Source organism: Enhydra lutris, unplaced genomic scaffold (assembly GCF_002288905.1).
Source record: "Enhydra lutris kenyoni isolate GAN:26980312 unplaced genomic scaffold, ASM228890v2 scaffoldscaffold45, whole genome shotgun sequence".
In the NCBI taxonomy this organism is placed as follows: domain Eukaryota; kingdom Metazoa; phylum Chordata; class Mammalia; order Carnivora; family Mustelidae; genus Enhydra; species Enhydra lutris.
This window is the reverse complement of record NW_019154129.1, coordinates 3,914,012-3,935,129: the sequence shown is the minus strand read 5'-3', so window position 1 is coordinate 3,935,129 and position 21,118 is coordinate 3,914,012. Positions and strand designations below refer to the sequence as shown.

The following is a 21,118-nucleotide window of genomic DNA, read 5'->3' as shown; positions in this document are numbered from 1 at the left end:
ATTCTCTTCCTCACCCTCTACCCCTCTGTACCACCCCCTCACATGCACATACATACACATGCTCTCCCCCCCACCAAAAAAAAAGAAAATACAGAGAAACCACCAGAAACACCTCCAGAAAAACAACCGCACAAGATCATGGATGTGAATTCAGGGGATCCAGAGACCTCCTGAAACCCACCCATGGTCCAACCCCTGCTTGAGAAACAGCACTCATCGGGGCGCCTGGGTGGCTCAGTGGGTTAAAGCCTCTGCCTTCAGCTTGGGTCATGATCCCAAGGTCCTGGGATTGAGCCCCACATCCGGCTCTCTGCTCAGCGGAGAGCCTGCTTCCCCCTCTCTCTCTGCCTGCCTCTCTGCCTACTTGTGATCTCTGCCAAATAAATAATTAAAATCCTTAACAAAAAAAAAAGAGCACTCATCTAGCTGTTTTCTAGATCTTAAAACCCCATCTATATCATATACCTTCAAAGACCATGACACCATACATCCAGAACTTAATGGACTTCAGGCCAACGTGACAAAAGAAAATTTTAAAGGCTTAAAAGCACATGCTAAGAAGCAATAGCAAAGGAAATTAGCAGGTATGTAAGGAACTTAAGAAGTAGGGGGAAGTAGCACAATAAAGCGGGACCCAGGAGTGTGACACAGTCAGATGACCAAGAGCTGCACAATCTTAAAAGTGAGAAGAGAGCTAAAAGATTGTATACAGTTTTCAATCCTGGGCCCCTCACAGAGCTCTTACACATAATATAAACACTTACTTCCAGCTCAAAGTCTGATAAATCAGTTTTCTTTGGAACCTATAAGAAGAAAAGAGAAGGTCCTAATTTGGGCTCGTTAAAAGAAAATCCTAGCCGATCAAACACTGTTTGGGAAAGACATTTAATTTTTCAAAGTGAGTCCATGAGAAGTGACAGATGATATGCCAACAAAATACAGGCGGGCTATCTGAGGTGGCAGGATCCCTTGTCACCTGTGTTCATCAGAATCTTCTTTATTATTATTTTTATTATTATTATTATTATCATCCCATTTACCCAAGAGGTAAAAAAACTCATCCAACCACAGTATCACTTCTCATGCCTGTCCAGTGACTTTAAGAGAGACACATGCATTAAAACACTTTTGTAGGGGGCACCTGGGTGGCTCAGTGGGTTGAGTCTCTGCCTTTGACTCGGGTCGCAGTCTCAGGGTCCTGGGATCGAGCCCCACATCGGGCTCTCTGCTCAGCAGGGAGCCTGCTTCCCCCCCTGCCCCACCTCTGCCTGCCTCTCTGCCTACTTGTGATCTCACTCTGTCAAATAAAATAAATAAAATTAAAAAAAAAAACCAAAACACTTTTGTAAAGCTAGTCACAAAGTAAAAGGGAAGTAAGGCGTTTGAGTCACTGCCTCTTTTGAACACTGACTGCTCTTTGCTGCCCAGAGAAATCAGAAGGACAGAAGCAGGCTGACAGTGAATGCTTCCCTTTAAGCTGTCAGGTATTAACCATTCTTCAAGGCTAAAGTAATTATACCACTCTGGGGCTTGACTTAAAGCCAAAGAGGCACAAGGGTTTTCTCAACCCTCTGAGAATAGGACAAGCTGTTCATTCAGTGTCTCAATACACCATTGTCCCCACTATGTTAATGCTAAAGTTAGTGCTTACATCCTGGGAACATACAAATAATAACAAGACTATGAATGTGTGTTTCAAAGACCAAAACGGAGCACACGCCAGAAATCATCCACCTCTCCAAAAAGAGAATGCATGAAAACATTCAGGGCAACTAACCCAGTACATGGCTCTAAATTCAAGTTCTTGTTTTCTTCACTTTGTAGTAAATCTTCTATTTTCTCTCTGCGGAATTAGAATGAAAACATCACCATCAGTATCTTTAAGGAATGAAGTCATAGACCAACAGAATATAACCATACTCAGAAGCAATCTCACTGTAAGGACATAGGTCACGGTAACTTTACCCAATCAGGTTATAAGTTTTTAGCTACACTGAACAAGTTATACATGGTTCCCCAGAGAAATACTTTATTTGGAGATTGCCTGGGGCGGTGTAGTTGGTTAAGCACCCAACTCTTGGTCACAGGTCATGGTCTCAGGGTTGTGAGATTGAGTCCTGAGGTGTGGGGCTCCCTGCTCAGCTCGGAGTTTGCTTGTGATTCTCTCTCCCTCCCCCCCTGCCCCTCCTGCATATGCTGTCTCTCTCCCTCTCTCCCCCTCGTTCTCTCTTTATTTTTTTTTAAAGATTTTATTTATTTATTTGACAGAGAGAGATCACAAATAAGCAGAGAGGCAGGCAGAGAGAGGGGCAGAAGCAGGCTCCCTGCTAAGCAGAGAGCCCGATGTGGGGCTTGATCCCAGGACCCTGAGATCATGACCCAAGCCGAAGGCAGAGGCTTAATCCGCTGAGCCACCCGGGCACCCCTCTTTCTCTCTTTAAAACTAAATAAATCTTTAAAAAAAAAAAAACTTTATTTGGACACAGTCTTTTTGTTGTTGTTATTCATGAGATAGGGAAACTTCTCAAGGATTCATCAAAACAAGTGGTTTGAATTTTTACCTTTCTAAGGGAGGAGGGGTAGGGGGCTGGGCAAAATGGGTGAAGGGGAGAGGGAGATACAGGCCTCCAGTTAGGAAATAAGTAAGTCACAGGGGAAGGGGGTGGGAGGATGGGATACCTGAGTGATGGACAGTAAGGAGGGAACATGATGTAATGAGCACTGGGTGTTATATAAGACTGATGAATCACTGAGCTCTACTTCTGAAACCAATAATACACTATATGTTAATCAAATTTAAATTAAAAAAAATAAAACCAAAAAAATGAAGTAAGTCACTCGAATAAAAAGGAGAGCGTTAGGAGTATCACCAATGGTCCCGGACAGATGGGAGCTACATGTGCAAACACAGCGCAACATATAAACCTGTCAAACCACTGTTATACACCTGAAACTCATGTAACATTTTGTGTCGACTACACTCAAGGAAAATGAAGTCACTATATTAATTTTTACTTTTCTAGTAAAGCAGTTATACCAAAAACTCAAGAAAACCAGATGCTCCCTCCAATTGCCGGTGTGCTAGTCAGAAACTTCATTCAAAAAACAAAACAAAACAGGGGCGCCTGGGTGGCTCAGTGGGTTAAAGCCTCTGCTTTTGGCTCGGTCGTGATCCCAGGGTCCCAGGATCGAGCCCTGCATCAGGCTCTCTGCTCCGTGGGGAGCCTGCTTCCTCCCCTCTCTCTGCCTGCCTCTCTGCCTACTTGTGATCTCTGTCAAATAAATAAATAAAATCCTTAAAAAACAAAACAAAACAAAAACATGGATGTGTTGCAAATATCCAAATGGGCCTGTTTTGTTCCTCTGCCTTCAGGGAAACTGGCTGATGTTTATGGGGCCCTCCGTCCATATAGGGGGTATGCCCACAGGCCGAGAGAGTCTCTTGCCCAAGACACGTGGGAAGTCTAAGTACAATACACAAAATTCTATTTTACAATGTGCTGTGATTACACAATTCAGGTATGACACAATGAAATCCTGCCATTCACCCTAACACCCCTGCATGTGCTATGTGCGTGCAGCTCAAGCTTAAAATACAGATGTTGGGGGACGCCTGGGTGGCTCAGTCAGCTGGGCGTCTGCCTTTTGCTAGGGTCATGATCTCAGGGTCCTGGGGTCGAGCCCTGCCATCGGGCTCCCTGCTCAGCAGATAGTCTGCTTCTCTCTCTCCCTCTGCGCCTCCCAACAATTCATGCTCTCTCTCTCTCAAATAAATAAATAAAATCATAAAAAAAACACAGCTGTCAGTTCAGCACCAGCGTACATTTACATAATGCACATTCGGTTTCTGTTCTGGAACTTACACCACTTGGTCGATGAACTTCTTCTGGTCCTCAGGAATTGTCACAGGACATTTGGAAGTGTTTGGAGATACATAAGACAGCGCTCCTGCGCCATTGGACTGCAGACGTTTTTCATCATACTGCTCTCTTAACTGCCTTTCTTCTTCCTGATTTAAATACGGAATTCCTAAGTGTAATTTTAAAAAGAATGCATTAGCAGAGGTAACTAAACATAAAAATTTTAACATAAAAATTCTTGAACAAACCAGTGAATCTAAAACACTCGGGAAAGACTGAATATATGTAACTATATCCCAAAAAATCAAGAGAAAAAGCAAATGATTTTGAAATAACGTCTGTCTGTTCATTTGCTCCCGTCATTCATTCTTCTGCCAGCAAACGCTTATTTGGTACTTCTACCTGGCCAGGCGCTGTCTCCGGCACAAGGGGGTCTCAAGGGGAGAAAGGAGACGCATTCTGCCCCGCAGTGAAGGGAAAGACCTTCGACAAGATGATCAGACAAGGTCACTGTGAGGGAAGACCCCAAGGATAAGAATGCCTCAGGTGGGCAAAGAGCCAGGGGAGGAGTATTTCAGGCAAGGGAACAAGTATAAACACGCAGAGGACGGAAGGGTGCAGGCTGCTCCCAGAACAGCAGGCAAGCTGGTGTGCCCAGAACACGATGAGCAGGAGAACAGCACAATGTCAGCATGGAGAGGACCGCACAAGACTGCCCAGGCCTTTACAAGCCAGGATAAGAATTAATTCTATCCTGGGCACCTGGGTGGCTCAGCTGGCTGAGCGTCTGCCTTCGGCTCAGGTCATGATCCCAGAGTCCTGGGATCAAGTCCTTCATGGAGCTCCCTGCTCAGCAGGGAGTCTGCTTCTCCCTCGGCCCCACTCCCTGCTTTTACACACACACTCTCTCTCTCACAAAAATAAATAAATAAAATCTTTAAAAAGGAAAAAAGAATTTGTTTTCTTTTAAGAGCAATGGAATGCCATTAGAAGGTTTTAGGCAAGATAATTACATTATCCGCTTCTTTCTAAGAGATCATTTAGACTCCTCCGAGGGTTGAAGTAGGGAAGTCAGTTGAAAGCAACTGTCCGGGCAAGAGATAACTGCTTCCACTGGAGGTCAGTAAACTTTCTCGTAAGGAGGGAATACACAGTAACTGTTTCAGGCTTGTGGGCCACACGGGGAACGCTGCTACAACCAATCAACTCTGTTCTTCCAACATGAAAACAGCCATACATACAGGGTAAAAGAACAGACGTGACTTTATTTAAAATACGACCTTATTTACAAAGTAGGCAGTGGGTCATGCTTTGTGACCCAGCTTAGACTACAGAGACGAAGAGAATGACTAGAGTGAGAGGAGGGAGAGAACCTGCGGATATTACTGGAAGGGAGGGATGAAGGGAAGAGAGAGATCAAAAACGACCCCGAGGCTATTAGGTGTAAGGAGCATTAGATGGCAGGTCCACTTGCAGAGGTGGGGAACACTGGGTAAAGGACAGTTTTGGGCCCAAGGAGTGAAAATCCAAAGTTATCTCCCGCATATGTAAATCAGCTAAGGGCATATATAAATTAAGCGTGGTAGATAGAAGCTTAACATTCAGGAGAAAGGTACTGAGACCCCCATTTAGGGATCATCACAATAATGGAAGCCATTAAAAGTCATGGGACACTAATGAACTTTTCCCAACAATGGAACTGGAAAATCACGACTGTCAGCAATATTCATCATTCCATGCAAGAATCATCGGGAGTTGCTAAAATTATTTGGTAACAAAGGTGATCAACACCGTTAACGCCAACAGCTGCAAGACACAAACGTCCTTGGTATCACTGAACAGAATATTTAAAAATGGTTAAGATGGGGGCGCCTTTGGCTCAGGTCATGATCCCAGGGTCCTGGGATGGAGCCCCACATCCGGCTCTCTGCTCGGCAGGGAGCATGCTTCCTCCTCTCTCTCTCTGCCTGCCTCTCTGCCTACTTGTGATCTCTGTCAAATAAATAAATAAAATCTCAAAAAAAAAATGGTTAAGACGATAAGTGATATGTGTTTTTCCACAATGGAAAAAACAAGTTAACATCACGTGTAATGAGACGAAGTCAGCAAGAAGGACAAGAGGTAGTGCTGTCAGTGTGAGAAATGCGGGAGGTGGGCACAGTTAGCAGTGATAAGACCCATGACGGGTAGAGGAAAGAGATGGCTGAGGGGACATAGGAGCCAAGACTGCTGTGCACCTGGTCAAGAAGTAGACAAGACAGAGCGTTTGCTGGTCATCCCTGTGGATGCTGATATCACCCACAATGACGAGGGAGGTAGGAGCAGACAGAAGACAGTACACCAAAGCCACAGCTGTCCTGAATGCCACACCCACGAAATGGGCAGAAAGAGGAGCGACGGAAGTGGTGGCACGCCGAACATCCCTGCCAACAGGGGCTCCTGGGAAGAGGGAACCCAAGTGGCTTGCAAGTAGTGTGAGGGAACAAGGAGACCAACGGACACCTGGGGATGAGTCTGGTCATGATAAATGTCATGGGAGTCCTGACTCAGTTGTGACGAAAATATACAAAGGTCTGGCTCCAAAACAAGGAGAATGAGGCACACTCCAATTTGGCTGTTTCTCTCCTTTCGTGGAAATAAAACCATCAGGCTGGAAGCTAAACATGCTTAGAGGCTGGTTAAAGTAGTTCCTTCAAAAGATTTCTACACTTAGTCCAATATAGCACTCTTACGACATTTGCAATTTGTATCCTATTTGTTTTTTTAAGTAGGCTCCATACCCAGCATGGGGCCCAACGTGGGGCCTGAACTCCTGACCCTAAGATCAAGCCCTGAGCTCAAATCAAGAGTCGGATGCTTAAGTGACTGAGCCCCCCAGGTGCCCCTTTGAACTTGTATTTTACAATAGCTTTCAGAGTCAAGTATGAGGCAAAAGGAAAAATTTTTTAAAAACACCCAAATTGTGGTACCCAGCTGGTTCACTCCCAATATTAAGCAGTTTGGGCTGCAAAATTCTTTTTTTTCCAGTATTTCCAAAAATCACAATCATCCATAAAAACTAAGATGCCGTACGACTGAGACAATTTAAAAAACGCCACAGCATGGGTTCTAAAGGGTTCAAAAGACAGTCTTGCTGAGAGGAAGAGAACGTTTTGAGTCTATGTTCTAGCACTTTTGTTGAGAAAAATCTCCCTTCTGAACTCACTCAATGATTCTGCCTTCACAGCGGAAAAGAATACAATTTGTGAGAATAATTAAAAGTAGTTACTGACCTTAGAGCAGCAGGTGCTTAAAACAGCGAGCAGGGAAAACCAGAGGCTTTCTGAAACATTTTTCAGGAAATAAAGGAAGGAAAAGCACTCTGGCGGGGACTTTAACACCAGATATTGCCTCATGAATATTAGGGTCATTTCCCTGACCCAGCTAAGGGCTCGCACTCTGCCCCGGGGATTTGAAATGAATGAGACGCAGTCCCTTTCCTTGGGGGATCCACCCACCTGTCACACAACCCAGTCAGCTGTCGTGACCATGCTGTCTACGCAAACTTTCTTTCTCCCGTGAGAAACCACCTCCAATTATGAAGCAAGCGTCGCCTGAGAAAGGGAGCTTTTCATGAGAGCACTACTAGCATACAGCTACTTTTTAAAGTACTCTGCCGCCTGTCCCACTAGAAGAAAACAGAGCAGTGCTCCCCACAGGTGGCCCGTGAGGGCCACGAAGTCGCACCAGTGGGAGAATAAAGTCCATTCAGTAAGATCAGGAGTTCGTGAGGCCTCGTTAGAGTGAAACAGAGTGGCCTCTACTCTTCTCGTTCAGTTCACGGTAGACAAGGCTACACATTTTAAAAGGCACAATAAAAGAGTTTTTTAAAAATTCTAAGGCTGCACATGGTATACCAGGACTCTGAGATTCTGTCTCAGAGGGCAGGCCCAAAAAGATCATTCTCATCCAGACCCAAATTTACAAGCTCTAGGGATAAGCCATAAATAATCTTACCATTGCGGAAAACTTTATTAAAATCAAATCCTTGGCTTGCTAGAAAGTCAATGCTTGAACTCTGAAACAAGAGGGAACAGAACACACATTTTGCTGATGTTGGCGGCAGATACGTGAACAGAAGCAGTGAGGTAACTCACACACGGAAACAAGGCAGACAGCCAAGGAAGTGGCATGCCAAAGGTCAGAAAATTAGGATTGCTCCAAGGCTGCCAAATGACCCATTCATTTAAACTATCTAGGCTCTTCTCCTGTAGAGCTTATAAAACCAATACGCTTCGTTTCACGATATTTAAGAAAATTCTAACGGGTAAACACATCTTCTCCCATAAAGGCAGAAAACTACCGATCAGTGCACTGAGGAGGAAACTATAAAAAGAAATATAATGTCCTGACAGCCTCTCACCACCAGTTCAAGTTTAAAGTAGCTCACGTGGGCAAGTTGTAACACGTCAACATCCACCCCAAGGGTGATTGTGAAAACCTAAAATCTTCACTGGCTGGTCTTTACATCCAAGATCAAAAATAGAGAAAAGTTCCCAGGAACAAGACTGATTACACAATTATATCTCAAACCCAGAGTGAGCCAAAATATAGACATTGAAATGAACATTAAGAAAATACTACTATAGGGGCACCTGGGTGGCTCAGTGGGTTAAGCCTCTTGCTTCGGCTCCGGTCATGATCTCAGGGTCCTGGGATCGAGTCCCACGTCAGGCTCTCTGCTTAGTGGGGAGCCTGTTTCCCCCTCTCTTCTCTGTCTGCCCTTCTGCCTACTTGTGCTCTCTCTCTTAAGTCAAATAAATAAGAAAAAATCTAAAAAAAAAAAAAAAAAGAGAAAAGAAAAGAAAATACTACCATACATGGTATACACAAATGGCAAATCAAAAAGGTCTTGACTCGATGTGACTGATGATCAGGAAATATGACTGTTAACTATTCTTTTCTTGTTTTAAGTCAGAAAGTGAGGGTGACACACCAGAGTCATTTTGATCTGGTTCCTCATGGAAGTACCTTTCCTGAACTGTACTTAGACAGGATACCATCAGCCCAGATGAGGGGCGTTGTACCAGTCCCATGACAACAGTGGCAGTGTTGCCTTGAGACACGCAGCCAAAGACAAGGCTTTTCTACATCAGTGATTTCTTTACGGTAATGAAAGAGGCATGTTCTGATATCCTGCTTGCACAGAGGTGTGTGTGTGTGTTTCCCCTGTCCTAGCTGCTAGGAGACACAGAGACAAATAGTGGAGACCTTCTTTGGCCCAAATTCTGTGTTCTAATCATACCATACCAAGCACATCTTCATTTTTCTTTTCTTTCCATTTTTCCTTTACTCATTTTTTAGGAGTTGTGCTAAAAGATAAATGCCCTTTTAGCTTTATTAGCCAACACAAATTCTTTTTAAAACATGGCAGGATGTAAAAAAAAGACTATCCTTAGGGAGCCATGGGACTCAGTCGGTTAAGCATCTGCCTTTGGCTCAGGTCATGATCCCAGGGTCCTAGGATCAAGCCCTCTGCTCCTCCCTCTGCTACTCATTCTCTCTCTCTCTAATAAAATCTTCTAAAAATCTACTCAAAATGGTGAATTTTGTTATGTATTTACCATAATTTAAAAAAAAAAAATCCTTAAACCTACAAAATCTATTTGGGCTTAGTATCCATTACCTTCTATTTGTCCCAAATGTAACATTTTCAGGATTCAAAAAGTGAGCACAGCTATCTGGGAGAACAATTTCAGGCAGCTATCAAAATTTCAAATGCATATGCCCAATGAGTCAGCAATTTCCCTTCTAGGAAATCTGTAAAAAACCTATTGGGGCGCCTGGGTGACTCAGTGGGTTGAGCCTCTGCCTTTGGCTCAGGTCATGGTCTTGGGGTCCTGGGATCGAGCTCCGCATCGGGGTCTCTGCTTGGCAGGGAGACAGCTTCCTGCCCGCCCTGCCTGCCTACTTGTGATCCCTCTCTCTCTGCCTACTTGTGATATCTCTCTCTCTCTCTCTCTCTCTCTCTCTGTCAAATAAATAAAGAAAGAAAATCTTAAAAAAAAAAAAATCCTGTAGGGCACCTGGGTGGCTCAGTGGGTTAAGCATGTGCCTTCGGCTCAGGTCATGATTGCAGGGTCCTGGGATGGAGCCCCACATTTCACTCCCTACTCAGTGGGAGGCCTGCTTCTCCCTCTCCTATTCCCCCTGCTTGTGTTCCCTCTCTCACTGTCTCTCTCTCTCTCTGTCAAATAAATAAAATGTTTAAAAAATTTTTTTTAAATCCCATAAAAATATTTCTACATATATGTGACACCTGGCTGGCTCAGTCAGGAGAGCATATAACTCTTGATCTCAGGGTCTTGAGTTCAAGTCCTGCATTGGACACAGAGCTTACTTAAAAAAAAAAAAAAAGTCCTATATTTACACCAAGATACACCTCACATGAATACTGACTGTAATACCGTTTAAAATAGGGAACCTTTGGGACAACTGGGTGGCTCAATCGGTTAAGCACCTGACTCTTGGTTTCAGCTCAGGTCATGATATCAAAGGTCATGAGACTAAGCCCCATGTCAGGCTCCATGCTAGGCACAAAGCCTGCTTAGGATTCTCTCTCCCACTCTCTCTGCCCTTTCCCCTGCCCTCTCTCTATCTCTCCAAAAAAAAAAAGGAACCTTTGGAAAGCTTCTAAATTCCAATTAAAGTACATACATCCTTACTGTGTAATATGAAGAAACCATGTTGAGTGGAAAATACATGTTACATAAAATATGAATACCAAGATTCTATATATATTTTTTTTAAAAGGTAAAGTTAGGTATACATGTGTAGACCTATGGATACTCATGGTCCCCAACTTAACAATGGTTCAATTTAGGATTTTTCCACTTCACGGTGGTACAAAAGCAGTAAGCATTCAGTAGAAATTATACTTCTATTTTTGATTTTGGATCTTTTCTGAGCTCGTGATCTATAGCATACTATATTCTCTCCTAACTCCGGGCAGTGGCAGGTCCCGCTCAACCACGCAAACACAAGTCCTTACAACCACTCTGTACCCATAAGACCATTCCTATTTTTCTTTTTAAAGATGTCATTTTTAACCCATCACAGGGCTCAAACTCACAATCCTTGAGATCAAGAATTGCCTGGTCCAGACAGAGCCAGCCAGGCACACCAGTCAAGCAACCATCCTGTATTTCACTCTAATATGGTATTCAATAAATGACATGAGATTTTTAACATTACAAAATGGGCTTTATGGTAGATAATTTTGCCCAAGAGCAGGCTAATTTCAGTGTTCTGAGCATACTTAAGATAGGGTAGGCTACTCTATGATGTCTAGCAAGTCAGGGGTTTAAAAGCAGTCTTGACTTACAATGTTTTCAACTTGCAATGGGTTTATTGGGACATGCCACCATCATAAGTGGAGGAAATCTGTGTATGTATACAAGTCATAAAAGTTAGGAAAAAGGAGGGGCGCCTGAGTGGCTCAATTGGTTAAGCGTCTGCCTTCAGCTCAGGTAATGATCTCAGGGTCCTAGGATCGAGCCCCATGTCGGGCTCCCTGCTCAGCAAGGAGTGTGCTTCTCCCTCCCCCTCTGTCTCTCCTCCCCGCTTGTGCTCCCTCTCTCTCTCACTCACACTCTCTCTTAAATAAATATCTTAAAAAAAAAAAAAAAGGAAAAAGGAGAGAAATGGGGAAGGAGGTGGCACAAGGAAGAGGGTTTAAAAAAAACTCATTTACTCTACAAACAGCAGCAATATTTTGCTATTTCACAATCATTTATGTATTATCGTCAATGAATTCAACATTTGATGCTCACCGAGAAGAAAAAGAGATAAAAACAGGGCAAATGCCTAAGACACAGAGAATAAACTGATAGTTCCTAGAGGGGAAAGAGGGAAGGGGAGAAGGGAGTGGAAGTGCGCAGGCTGCCAGTCATGGAATGGTGAAGTCATAGGAACCAAAGGTACAGCACAGCCAACACAATCATTAATATTTTCATAGTCTTGTATGGTAACAGGTAGTAGCTACACTTGTGAGCACAGCAGGACAGAGATGTTCAATCACTATGTTGTACACCTGAAACTAATGTAATATTATTTATCAACTGTACTCATGAAAAATTTTTAAGTAATGTAAATGCCTCCCATCCCACTGGATGGGTACACTTCCTGGGAGTGTATGTGGTTCTTGCCCATTCTTCCATAGCCTGCCTAGAGTGTAAGCATCTCTACTGTGTGTACAGACACTTATTTTTCAAAGAGCCTATCGCGTTGCTATACTCCCCAACCCTACCTGTTTTAAGGATGATAAGAGATTTCCAAGGTGATTTTTGCCTATACATGATTTTTGCCCCACTCTTTGACTTTAGAAGCTAACTTCTGTGCAAGATGCAAGTCTGCTGCAGTCCTAGAATTTTACTTTTTTTTTAAGATTTTATTTATTTATTTGTCAGAGAGAAAGCCCGTGTGCACAAGCAGAGGGAGCGGCAGGCAGAGGGAGAGGGAGAAGCAGGCTCCCTGCTGAGCAAGGACCCTGGGATCATGACCTGAGCAGAAGGCACACGCTTAACCTACTGAGCCACCCAGACGTCCCAACAGTGCCAGAATTTTGAACAAAAGAGAAATCACCTTGGATGGAGAACAAAACAAAACAAAAATTCAAAGATAGTATCATTTACCTAATCCATATAATTCACAAATTTACGTATTAAGTCTAAACCTTTTCTGTGACTTTGCTTTTCCAGACTAAAAAAATTGTAACATTTACCACTGTCCATTTTATTTCATTTTTTTTAAGATTTTATTTTTTTATTTCTGAGAGAGAGAGAGAGCACGTGCATACACGTGTATGCAAGTGAGGGGATGTGGGGAAGCAGAAGAAGAGGGACAAGCAGACTCCATGCTGAGTGTGGAGCCGGACTTGGCTCGATCTCACGACCCTGAGATCACGACCTGAGCTGAAGTCAAGAGTAGGACCTTTTCCCAATGGAGCTACCCAGGCACCCCCTCCACTGTCCATTTCAGACATGAGTCTCTGGCCTGTTCGAATCTATCACATCTTTTTTTTGTGTTTTGTAAGGAGTGGTGGCAACTAGAATTGCATTAAATATTCTGATTGTGGCCACAGAATAGCTTCATACGACACCAAGTTCTTCTGATGCACTTCCGGTCCGCATCTGCAGCATCCGCACTCGTGTTGGTATTTAAAACAAAGCATCATTCCTAAGGCGTCTCATTGCCAATGTCTGCTTTTGCCCGACTGAGGCCCAGCTAATGTCATGGAACCCACTTAACATTTCTGTCTTCTCCTGGTATTACTGGAAAACTTTATCCACACAAATTGCCAAATGGAGCCCACTTTTTTCCTCAGTAAGAATCTACAGATACGGGCACATGCGTGGCTCAGTGGGTTAAGCCTCTGCCTTCGGCTCAGGTCAATGATCTCAAGGTCCTGGGATCAAGTCCCGCATCGGGCTCTCTGCTCAGTGGGGAGCCTGCTTCCCTCTCTCTCTCTCTCTCTGCCTGCCTCTCTGCCTACTACTGATCTCTCTCTGTCAAATAAACAAATAAAAATAAATAAAATAGAAAAGAATCTACAAATACTGTTTAATTAGTATCCCCGACTAAGATAATTGATAAAAGGCTATTAACTGAATGCAGAATAAAGGCTTGCTTATTTAAGAAACCAGGTTACAAAACCAAAATTACCTTCACCTTTCCTCTACAGCCCCAGGCATAGGATTAACTCCTAATTTCACTTGCCTTATTACAGAAATAATTTAGCATGGCTCAGTCACTCGGAAGCTTACACTCCAGGCTTTCTATTTTTTTTTTTTTTAAAGATTTTATTTATTTATTTGACAGACAGAGATCACAAGTAGGCAGAGAGGCAGACAGAGAGAGAGGAGGAAAGCAGGCTTCCTGCGGAGCAGAGAGCCCAATGCGGGGTTTGATCCCAAGACCCTGGGATCATGACCTGAGCCAAAGGCAGAGGCTTTAACCCACTGAGCCACTCAGGCGCCCCCGCAGGCTTTCTTAACTGCATTCCTACTTACAAGCAGAGGGAAGGATGGCAAGACTCAAATGAACTAACTTTGCTGAGAGAGAAGTGAAGACACAAGATTATAAGGGAAAAAAGATCATCCCTTGTCTCTAATCACGTATGCACACACTAGGCCACTCACTCACATCCTCCTTATCCTTTATAACAGATTACTAAGAGAACAGAAAGAGGAAACTGGTACTTACTGAGGTCTACGAAATGAACTACAACTCTAAAGGCTGACCTCCCTGAATCCTTGCCTTGATTCATAGAGCATGCCCTCTCCTCCTCGGGAGGAAACTACGGGCTCTCTCTCTTCACTGGGGAATGAGGGAAACAGAAATGAGCATATGACTTTAGCCCCTTCTGGGTTCTCTCTTTTGGAACAGGATGCACACATACTCTGTTCCTCTAGAAAAGAGAGCTCTACTCTTGGAGATGAGTACAAGGAGAATAGGATGGGAAGAAGCCTGAAGGACCTGATCTGTAGGTTTGAAACACATTACAACAGCCATGTTCCCAAAATCAGCTTTGCTTAATAATAAACCTTGGGTTCTAGTTTCTGTCTGCCTGTCTCTTGCTCTTACCCCTGATTCTAAAAGAAAGAAGAAAAGAGCAGTGTCATTAATTTGCCACCCTAAAACTGAAAGTCGGAGACATGAAATGGTTTGCTAAAAACCCAAAGTCTAAGGCAGAACCAAATTTTAAAAAGAATTCTGGGGGCGCCTGGGTGGCTCAGTGGGTTAAAGCCTCTGCCTTCGGCTCGGGTCATGATCCTGAGGTCCTGGGATCAAGCCCCACATCGGGCTCTCTGCTCGGCAGGGAGACTGCCTCCCCCTCTCTCTCTGTCCGCCTTGCTGCCTACATGTGATCTCTGTCTGTCAAATAAATTAAAAAAAAAAAAAAAAAAGAATTCTGATCCCACATTTCCGCAATGCCCCATCAGCACTTCGTAACAGAAGAAAGTCAATTATGCTACCAACCTGACAAACAAACTTGACATCTGGCGAGGATCTATTGAAGGGTTTTGGGAACACGTAGAAGTTGAATGACTTTGTTATATACCTGCGGGAAAGAAGACAAAAAGGAGACTTAGTGGGTTACATTACACCAGGAAAAAAAAAAATCCACCGCTTATTAAAACAACCTACTTTGAATCTGTGTGGTCATACTTAAACGTGCAAAGGCCAAACTGAAACAGCAAAAAGTCCATGGAATGCTGGAAAAGGGAAACAAAACACCTGTCAAATCAGTGTTGTAAATGCAACATGAGCAAAAGTACTCTCAGTCAGATGGGCTTTCTAACTACTCAATCTGACTTCTAGCAGAATACTTCCAATTACAAAAGATTACAAATTACGTATCAGAAGTATTACTAATTTACTTATGTTTCTTAATACTTTCCCAATTAAGCACCTATCCACCAACCAGAGCATCATATTAGGCCTATTTCCAAATGATTAAAATAACCACACTGTATTCCCTACAAATCAAATTAACACTGAAAATACTAAACCTTCCCCAAAATGTTTTCTAGCAAACAATTATTTTTGCTGTTATTTTTAACATCACTAAAATATCATTTCACAGTAGGGGCAGAGAAGTTAACATGCAAGTTTAATGATAACATTTCTTTATAATTCAACGTAAGGAAGACCAATGTGGGGTGAGGAGAGATGTTACAGCACATCCACTTACCTTTTTAAGCTTCTGATACCTTTCTTCTGGAGTGTCAAAACCATTTGTCAATGCAGTTACCGAAGGTCCATCACTGATTCCTAATTTTTAAAAATGAACATTTTTTTAACACTTGTGTAAAAACATCAGTCGACTATTCAATGGCGCCTAATTTCATATTCTTATGAATTATGATTAATCGCAAGTACTCCCTACTTCACTTTTTCAAAATGAGAATTAATTTCACTGGCCACCAAGCTAAACACACTGTAATACTGAATTTAGAGATGTGAATGCTTTAAGTTGATAATAGGCAGTGTTAGTGTCTAAAACAGGCTTCAAACCATAATAATGATTTAAGAAAGCAATCTCTATGATTAAGTAAGTTTTGCTGCCTTCAAAAGGATGAATGCATAACCAGATGATTTAGGAATCCTAAAGTATATTATTGTTTGGGATCCTGAAGTAATTAATACTTGTTAGAGTACCAATCTTGGTCAATAGTTTGGAGTAATATTTATACGACAAAGAATCTTCAAGGTCTGGGACGCCTGGGTGGCTCAGTTGGTTAAGCAGCTGCCTTCGGCTCAGGTCATGATCCCAGTGTCCTGGGATCAAGTCCCACATCAGGCTCCTTGCTCTGTGGGGAGCCTGCTTCTCCCTCTGCCTCTGCCTGCCACTCTGTCTGCCTGTGCTCGCTCTCTCTCTCTCTGACAAATAAATAAATAAAATCTTTAAAAAAAAAAAAAAAAAAAGAATCTTCAAGGTCAAAGACCAAAATTACTTCTGCTGAAAACTGAGCTTCCCAGGGAACTGACTCCAACTAGAAACCTCGTGCTTAAAGGTAACTAGCATAGCGACCCGAGCATGGATTCCTTCAAAAAGGACTGAAGTTTTTTAAACACATAAAATCAGGTAGCAAAAGAGGCTATCTACACCAATTGTTCATACTGACTTCAACAACTCAGAAATTAGTTTTCTACCCAAAGGAAAAAAAAGCTTTGCCATCGTTAAGTGTTGATATCAAGTGTTACACACACATACAGACCCATACTGAGGTAGGCAATGAACACTTCCCCTAATGCATAAAGAAATGCCTTCATTACCTGCAAAAGCCTGACCCTAAAGTCAATCACAAGGGAAAAACAGTCTATGATTCCACTTATATGAAGTGCCTAGCACAGTCAAACTCATAGAGACAGAAATAATAGCTACCAGAGGCATCAGGAATGGAAAAATGGAGAGTTACTGCTGGTACAGAGCTTCCGTTCCAGGAAAATGAAAAAGTTCTGGAGATGGATGGAAGACGATGTGAATGTGCTTAATGCCACTAAACTACAAAAACCACTTCAAGAGGGTTAAGACAGCAAATTTTATGTTATGCACATTTTACCAAACACCAAAAAAAGTCTGACCTTAACCCTACCACGTGGCATGTCAGTTTCAAGCAGCACCAAAACAGTGATCTGAATCTGGAACCTTTCAGAGTTCGAATGATCACAAACCCACCGCACCTCTTCCACGCCCTTGAAACGTGTAAGAGGAAACGTAGACTCCTACAACGCCCAAGGCCACAAACAGGGAGGAGCGGCCAGCAGGCGGGAGGGCAGGGAGTCAGAAGCCTTAGCTGTACCCTGCTAGCCCCTAGCTTGCAAGCGAGGGATACCTGAAAACTCCCCATCGATGGCGAAGAAGTCGGCCTCCTCTATGGCCTGGTACACTTTGTGAAGATTACTCTTAAAATCTGTGAAGAAACCGAGAAGCAGCTCAGAAACGGTGGCCTGGCTTTCTGCCCACGAGGTCCTAACGGGAGAGGAAAGAAGGGCTGGGGAGATCCTGAGACCTTGGGCTGGAGGAGGACAGGTCCTAGAGGGATAAACAAGACGGAGAGTATCAAGTCCCAGACCCGTGCACGGTTGGAGGGGGTCAAGGGCCCAGGACAAGCCCTGTGGATGCCCGGGCCACAGAAGCACACGGGCCACAGAGGCACACGGCCTTGGGGGATGCCCGGGCAGGAGGACAAGGCCCCTAGGGGTGCACGGGACAGAGAGGGACAGGGCTCCCAAAAGCTCACAGACTTAAGAGGAAGCAACCCCTGAGGGGCTGCCTCAATCCAGGCCCCGCCAAGCAAACCGGCCCTGGTCTGGGCCTAGCAAGCCGGGCGAGGGGAGCCGTGGGGACTCGGGGAGGTGCACGGAGGACACGCACTGCTCCTGATTATCTCCATTCTGCAAAGTGGCCTGAACCCCGGCCCCGCCCGGGCCCGCCTCAGCCGTTCTACTCGCAAAGTTCCGCCGGGATCGCAACAGCAGCGGAGGCAGCAGCGGGGAAGACCACGACGGCGACTTCCGGAAACAGCGCGCGCTAGCGCGCGTCACGTGAACTGCGTCAGCGGCGGGGGCGGAGCCAGGCTGGGCTCCTTTCACTCTTTCCAGGGACAGAAGCGGAGCGTGGTGGTGGTGGGAGTCCCGGGGATGCGATCTAGCTGGCTTTGCAAGACGTGGGGACCGTAACTTCCGAAGAAATGTTCATGCCTTGACACCCAGTTGGTGAACAAATATCCCCTGGCAACATTATGTGCCAGGCGCTCTGAAACGGATGGGGATACGGGGATGAATAGAAGAGAAAGTCTCTGCCCCGTTGGAGCTTAACGGGGTAAAAGGGGAAAGTCAGGCAGGACTGAAACTTGCCACTTGGGAACACAATCAGCGCTGTGAAGACAATGAGCCAGGTGCTGCAGTGAAAATAATTTAGGTTGGGGGGGGCGGTGAAGACGAATAGGAAGGAGGGTCACTTAAGAGAGGTGAGGAGCATGCAAACCTGAGACCTTTATCTACCGCACTAGCCAAAGGGACTGGGGAGATCTTGCTGGTTTGGACGGTTGGGGGTATACGATTGATCCTCAGAGCGTACAACGGTGTTGATGCACAGTAGATGCTAAGTAAACGTAGGTTGAGTGAGTGAATTCACTTTCATCTTTCACAAAAGCCGACTCTGAAGTTGTTTAGAAGACTTTCTTTCAATAGCTAGGTCTGCCATTAATTACGTCTGGGATGTATTCAACCTTCCTAAACCTCAATTTTCTCATCCACTAAATAGGGCTGAAGATAAGTGGAGATAAAGTCTGAATTATGGAGTACTGTATAAATAAGTGTTAGATATGATTAGAGTTCGGACTTGTCACAATTCTCCTGCATTCACACCTCTTAGTTTGAGATTTATTGAGTACAAAATCCGTTTGTCTTTGGAAAAAAGGATAACCATTTTTCCCCAAAAGGAAGCATCGAGTACTCTAAAGAATACAGAAGAGTCTGGACATATTTTCCCCACCAATTCCCTCCACGAGTTCATTTCCTTTGCCTCATTCAATGGAAATTTACATTTAGCTAATTATGTTCACTATCCCTAGTGTGAACAGCAGAGAGTGAATGTGAATGCTAGAGTTCAGATGGAATGGGAAAAAGGGAAATACAGATAGTCAAACTTCAGGCTTGAAATATCCTCTCTACCTTCTTGTTGCAGCTTAAGAAGTCTCAGACAGAAAGTACTAGACACATACGGCCACTTAAATTTAAATTTTAAGTAACTGAAATAATTTTAGATAATTTAAATAAGATCTATGTAATTTAGATAAATAATGAAACTTACTACAAAGCTATAGTAATCAAAACAGTGGTATTGGCATAAATAAAGACCTAGAAACCAACGAAATAGAGACCCCCAAAATAAACTTTTGTGTAAATGGACGTATGATTTACAGCAAGTATGTAGAGATCATTCAATGGGAAAAGAAGAGTCTTTTCAACAATAGTACTGGGAACACTGGATATCCACATACAAAGAATGAAGTTGGATCCTTACTTTATACCATATAAAAATAAACTCAAAATAGATCAAACATCTAAATGTAAGAGTTCATGAAAGTGTAAGATTGTCAGCATAAAACATAAGGCAAAAGCTTCATAATATTGGATTTGGCAATGATTTTTTTAAAATATGATACCCAAAGCACAGGCAACAACAACAACAACAAAAAAAAAAACCAGATGAATGGGACTACAACAAAACTTAAAATACTCATGAATGAAAGGATTCTATCAACAAAGTAAAAAAATGGGATGTCTGGGTGGCTCAGTCAGTTAAGCAGCTGCCTTCTGCTTCAGTCACGATCCTGGGATCCTGGGATGGAGTCCCGCATTAAGCTTCCTGCTCCACGGGGAGCCTGCTTCTCCCTCTCCCTCTGCCCCGTCACCCTGCTTGTGCTCTCCTCAAATAAATAAATGAAATCTTAAAAAAAAAAAAAAAGTAAAAAGTCAACCCATGGAATGGGAGAAATCATATATATATCTGATGAGGGGTTAATATCATTAATATATAAAGAACTCCCACAATTCAATGACCAAAAAATCTGATTAAAAAATAAACGAAGGACTTGTATAAACATTTCCCCTCAAAAGGTATACAAATGACCAATAAACACGAAAATTTGCTCAACATCACTAATACAAATCAAAACCATATTGAAGCGCGCCTGGGTGGCTCAGTGGGTTAAGCCTCTGCCTTCAGCTCAGATCGTGATCCCGGGGTCCTGGGATCGAGCCCCGCATTGGGCTCTCTGCTCAGCGGGGAGCCTGCTTCCCCCTCTCTCTCTGCCTGCCTCTCTGCCTACTTGTGATCTCTGTCTGTGAAATAAGTAAATAAAATCTTTAAAAAAAACCATATTGAGATAATCTTTCACATCTCTTAGTTAAGAAGCTGAAATTCTTCCATGCTGTTGATGGGAGGGCAAAATGATGTGGCCACTGTGGAAAACAGTATGGGGATTCCAAAAAATTAAAATTAGAATTATCATATAATGCAGCAATTCCATTTCTGGGCATACACCAAAAAAATATTGAAAAGAGAAGCTTGAATGGGTATTTACACTCCTGTGTTCTTAGTAGCCTATTCATAATAACCAAAGGGAGGAAGCAACCCAGTGCCCATCAACAGATGAGTAGATAAACAAAAGGTAGTATATACTTAGAATGGAATATTTTTTAAATGTTTTTTTTTTAAGATTTTTATTTATTTATTTGACAGAGAGAGATCACAAGTAGGCAGAGAGGCAGGCAGAGAGAGAGGGGGAAGCAGGCTCCCTGCTGAGCAGAGAGCCAGATGCGGGGCTTGATCCCAGGACCCTGGGATCATGACCTGAGCCGAAGGCAGAGGCTTAACCCACTGAGCCACCCAGGTGTCCCTTTAGAATGGAATATTACTCAACCTTTAAAAGGAAGGAAATTCTGACACATGCTACAAGATAAATAAACTTTGAGGATATCATGCTAAATGAAATAAGTCAGTCACAAAAAGACAAAGTGTAATTCTACTCATATGACGTGCCTAGAATTGTCAGATTCACAAAAATAGGAAGTAGAATGGTGGTTCTCAGAGGCTAGAGAGAAAGGCAGGTGGGTGGGGAGGATGGGTTGGTGTTAAACGTTTAACAGATACGGAGTTTCAGTATGGGAAGGTGAAAAAGTCCTGGAGACGGATGCTGGTGATA

The 21,118-nt window shown here is 43.4% G+C and overlaps 1 protein-coding gene across 2 annotated transcripts in view; it reads right to left on the bottom strand.

Annotated features, from left to right (window-relative positions):
* The window catches only part of LOC111156119 (poly(A)-specific ribonuclease), a 158,265-nt gene extending 140,371 nt beyond the window's left edge, over positions 1-17,894 (bottom strand). The window contains exons 1-9 of one of the 2 annotated variants that reach the window (XM_022516750.1): positions 17,782-17,894; positions 17,240-17,317; positions 15,595-15,674; positions 15,048-15,115; positions 14,880-14,961; positions 7,857-7,917; positions 3,864-4,029; positions 1,778-1,843; positions 765-803 (exon numbers count right to left, since the gene is read on the bottom strand). In XM_022516750.1, the coding sequence (XP_022372458.1) occupies positions 765-803; positions 1,778-1,843; positions 3,864-4,029; positions 7,857-7,917; positions 14,880-14,961; positions 15,048-15,115; positions 15,595-15,674; positions 17,240-17,317; positions 17,782-17,800 (659 nt within the window). In that variant the 5' untranslated portion in view covers positions 17,801-17,894. The remainder of the gene's footprint in view (positions 1-764; positions 804-1,777; positions 1,844-3,863; positions 4,030-7,856; positions 7,918-14,879; positions 14,962-15,047; positions 15,116-15,594; positions 15,675-17,239; positions 17,318-17,781) is intronic. The other variant, XM_022516751.1, reaches the window with a different exon arrangement.
* Positions 17,895-21,118: the final 3,224 nt, after the last annotated feature.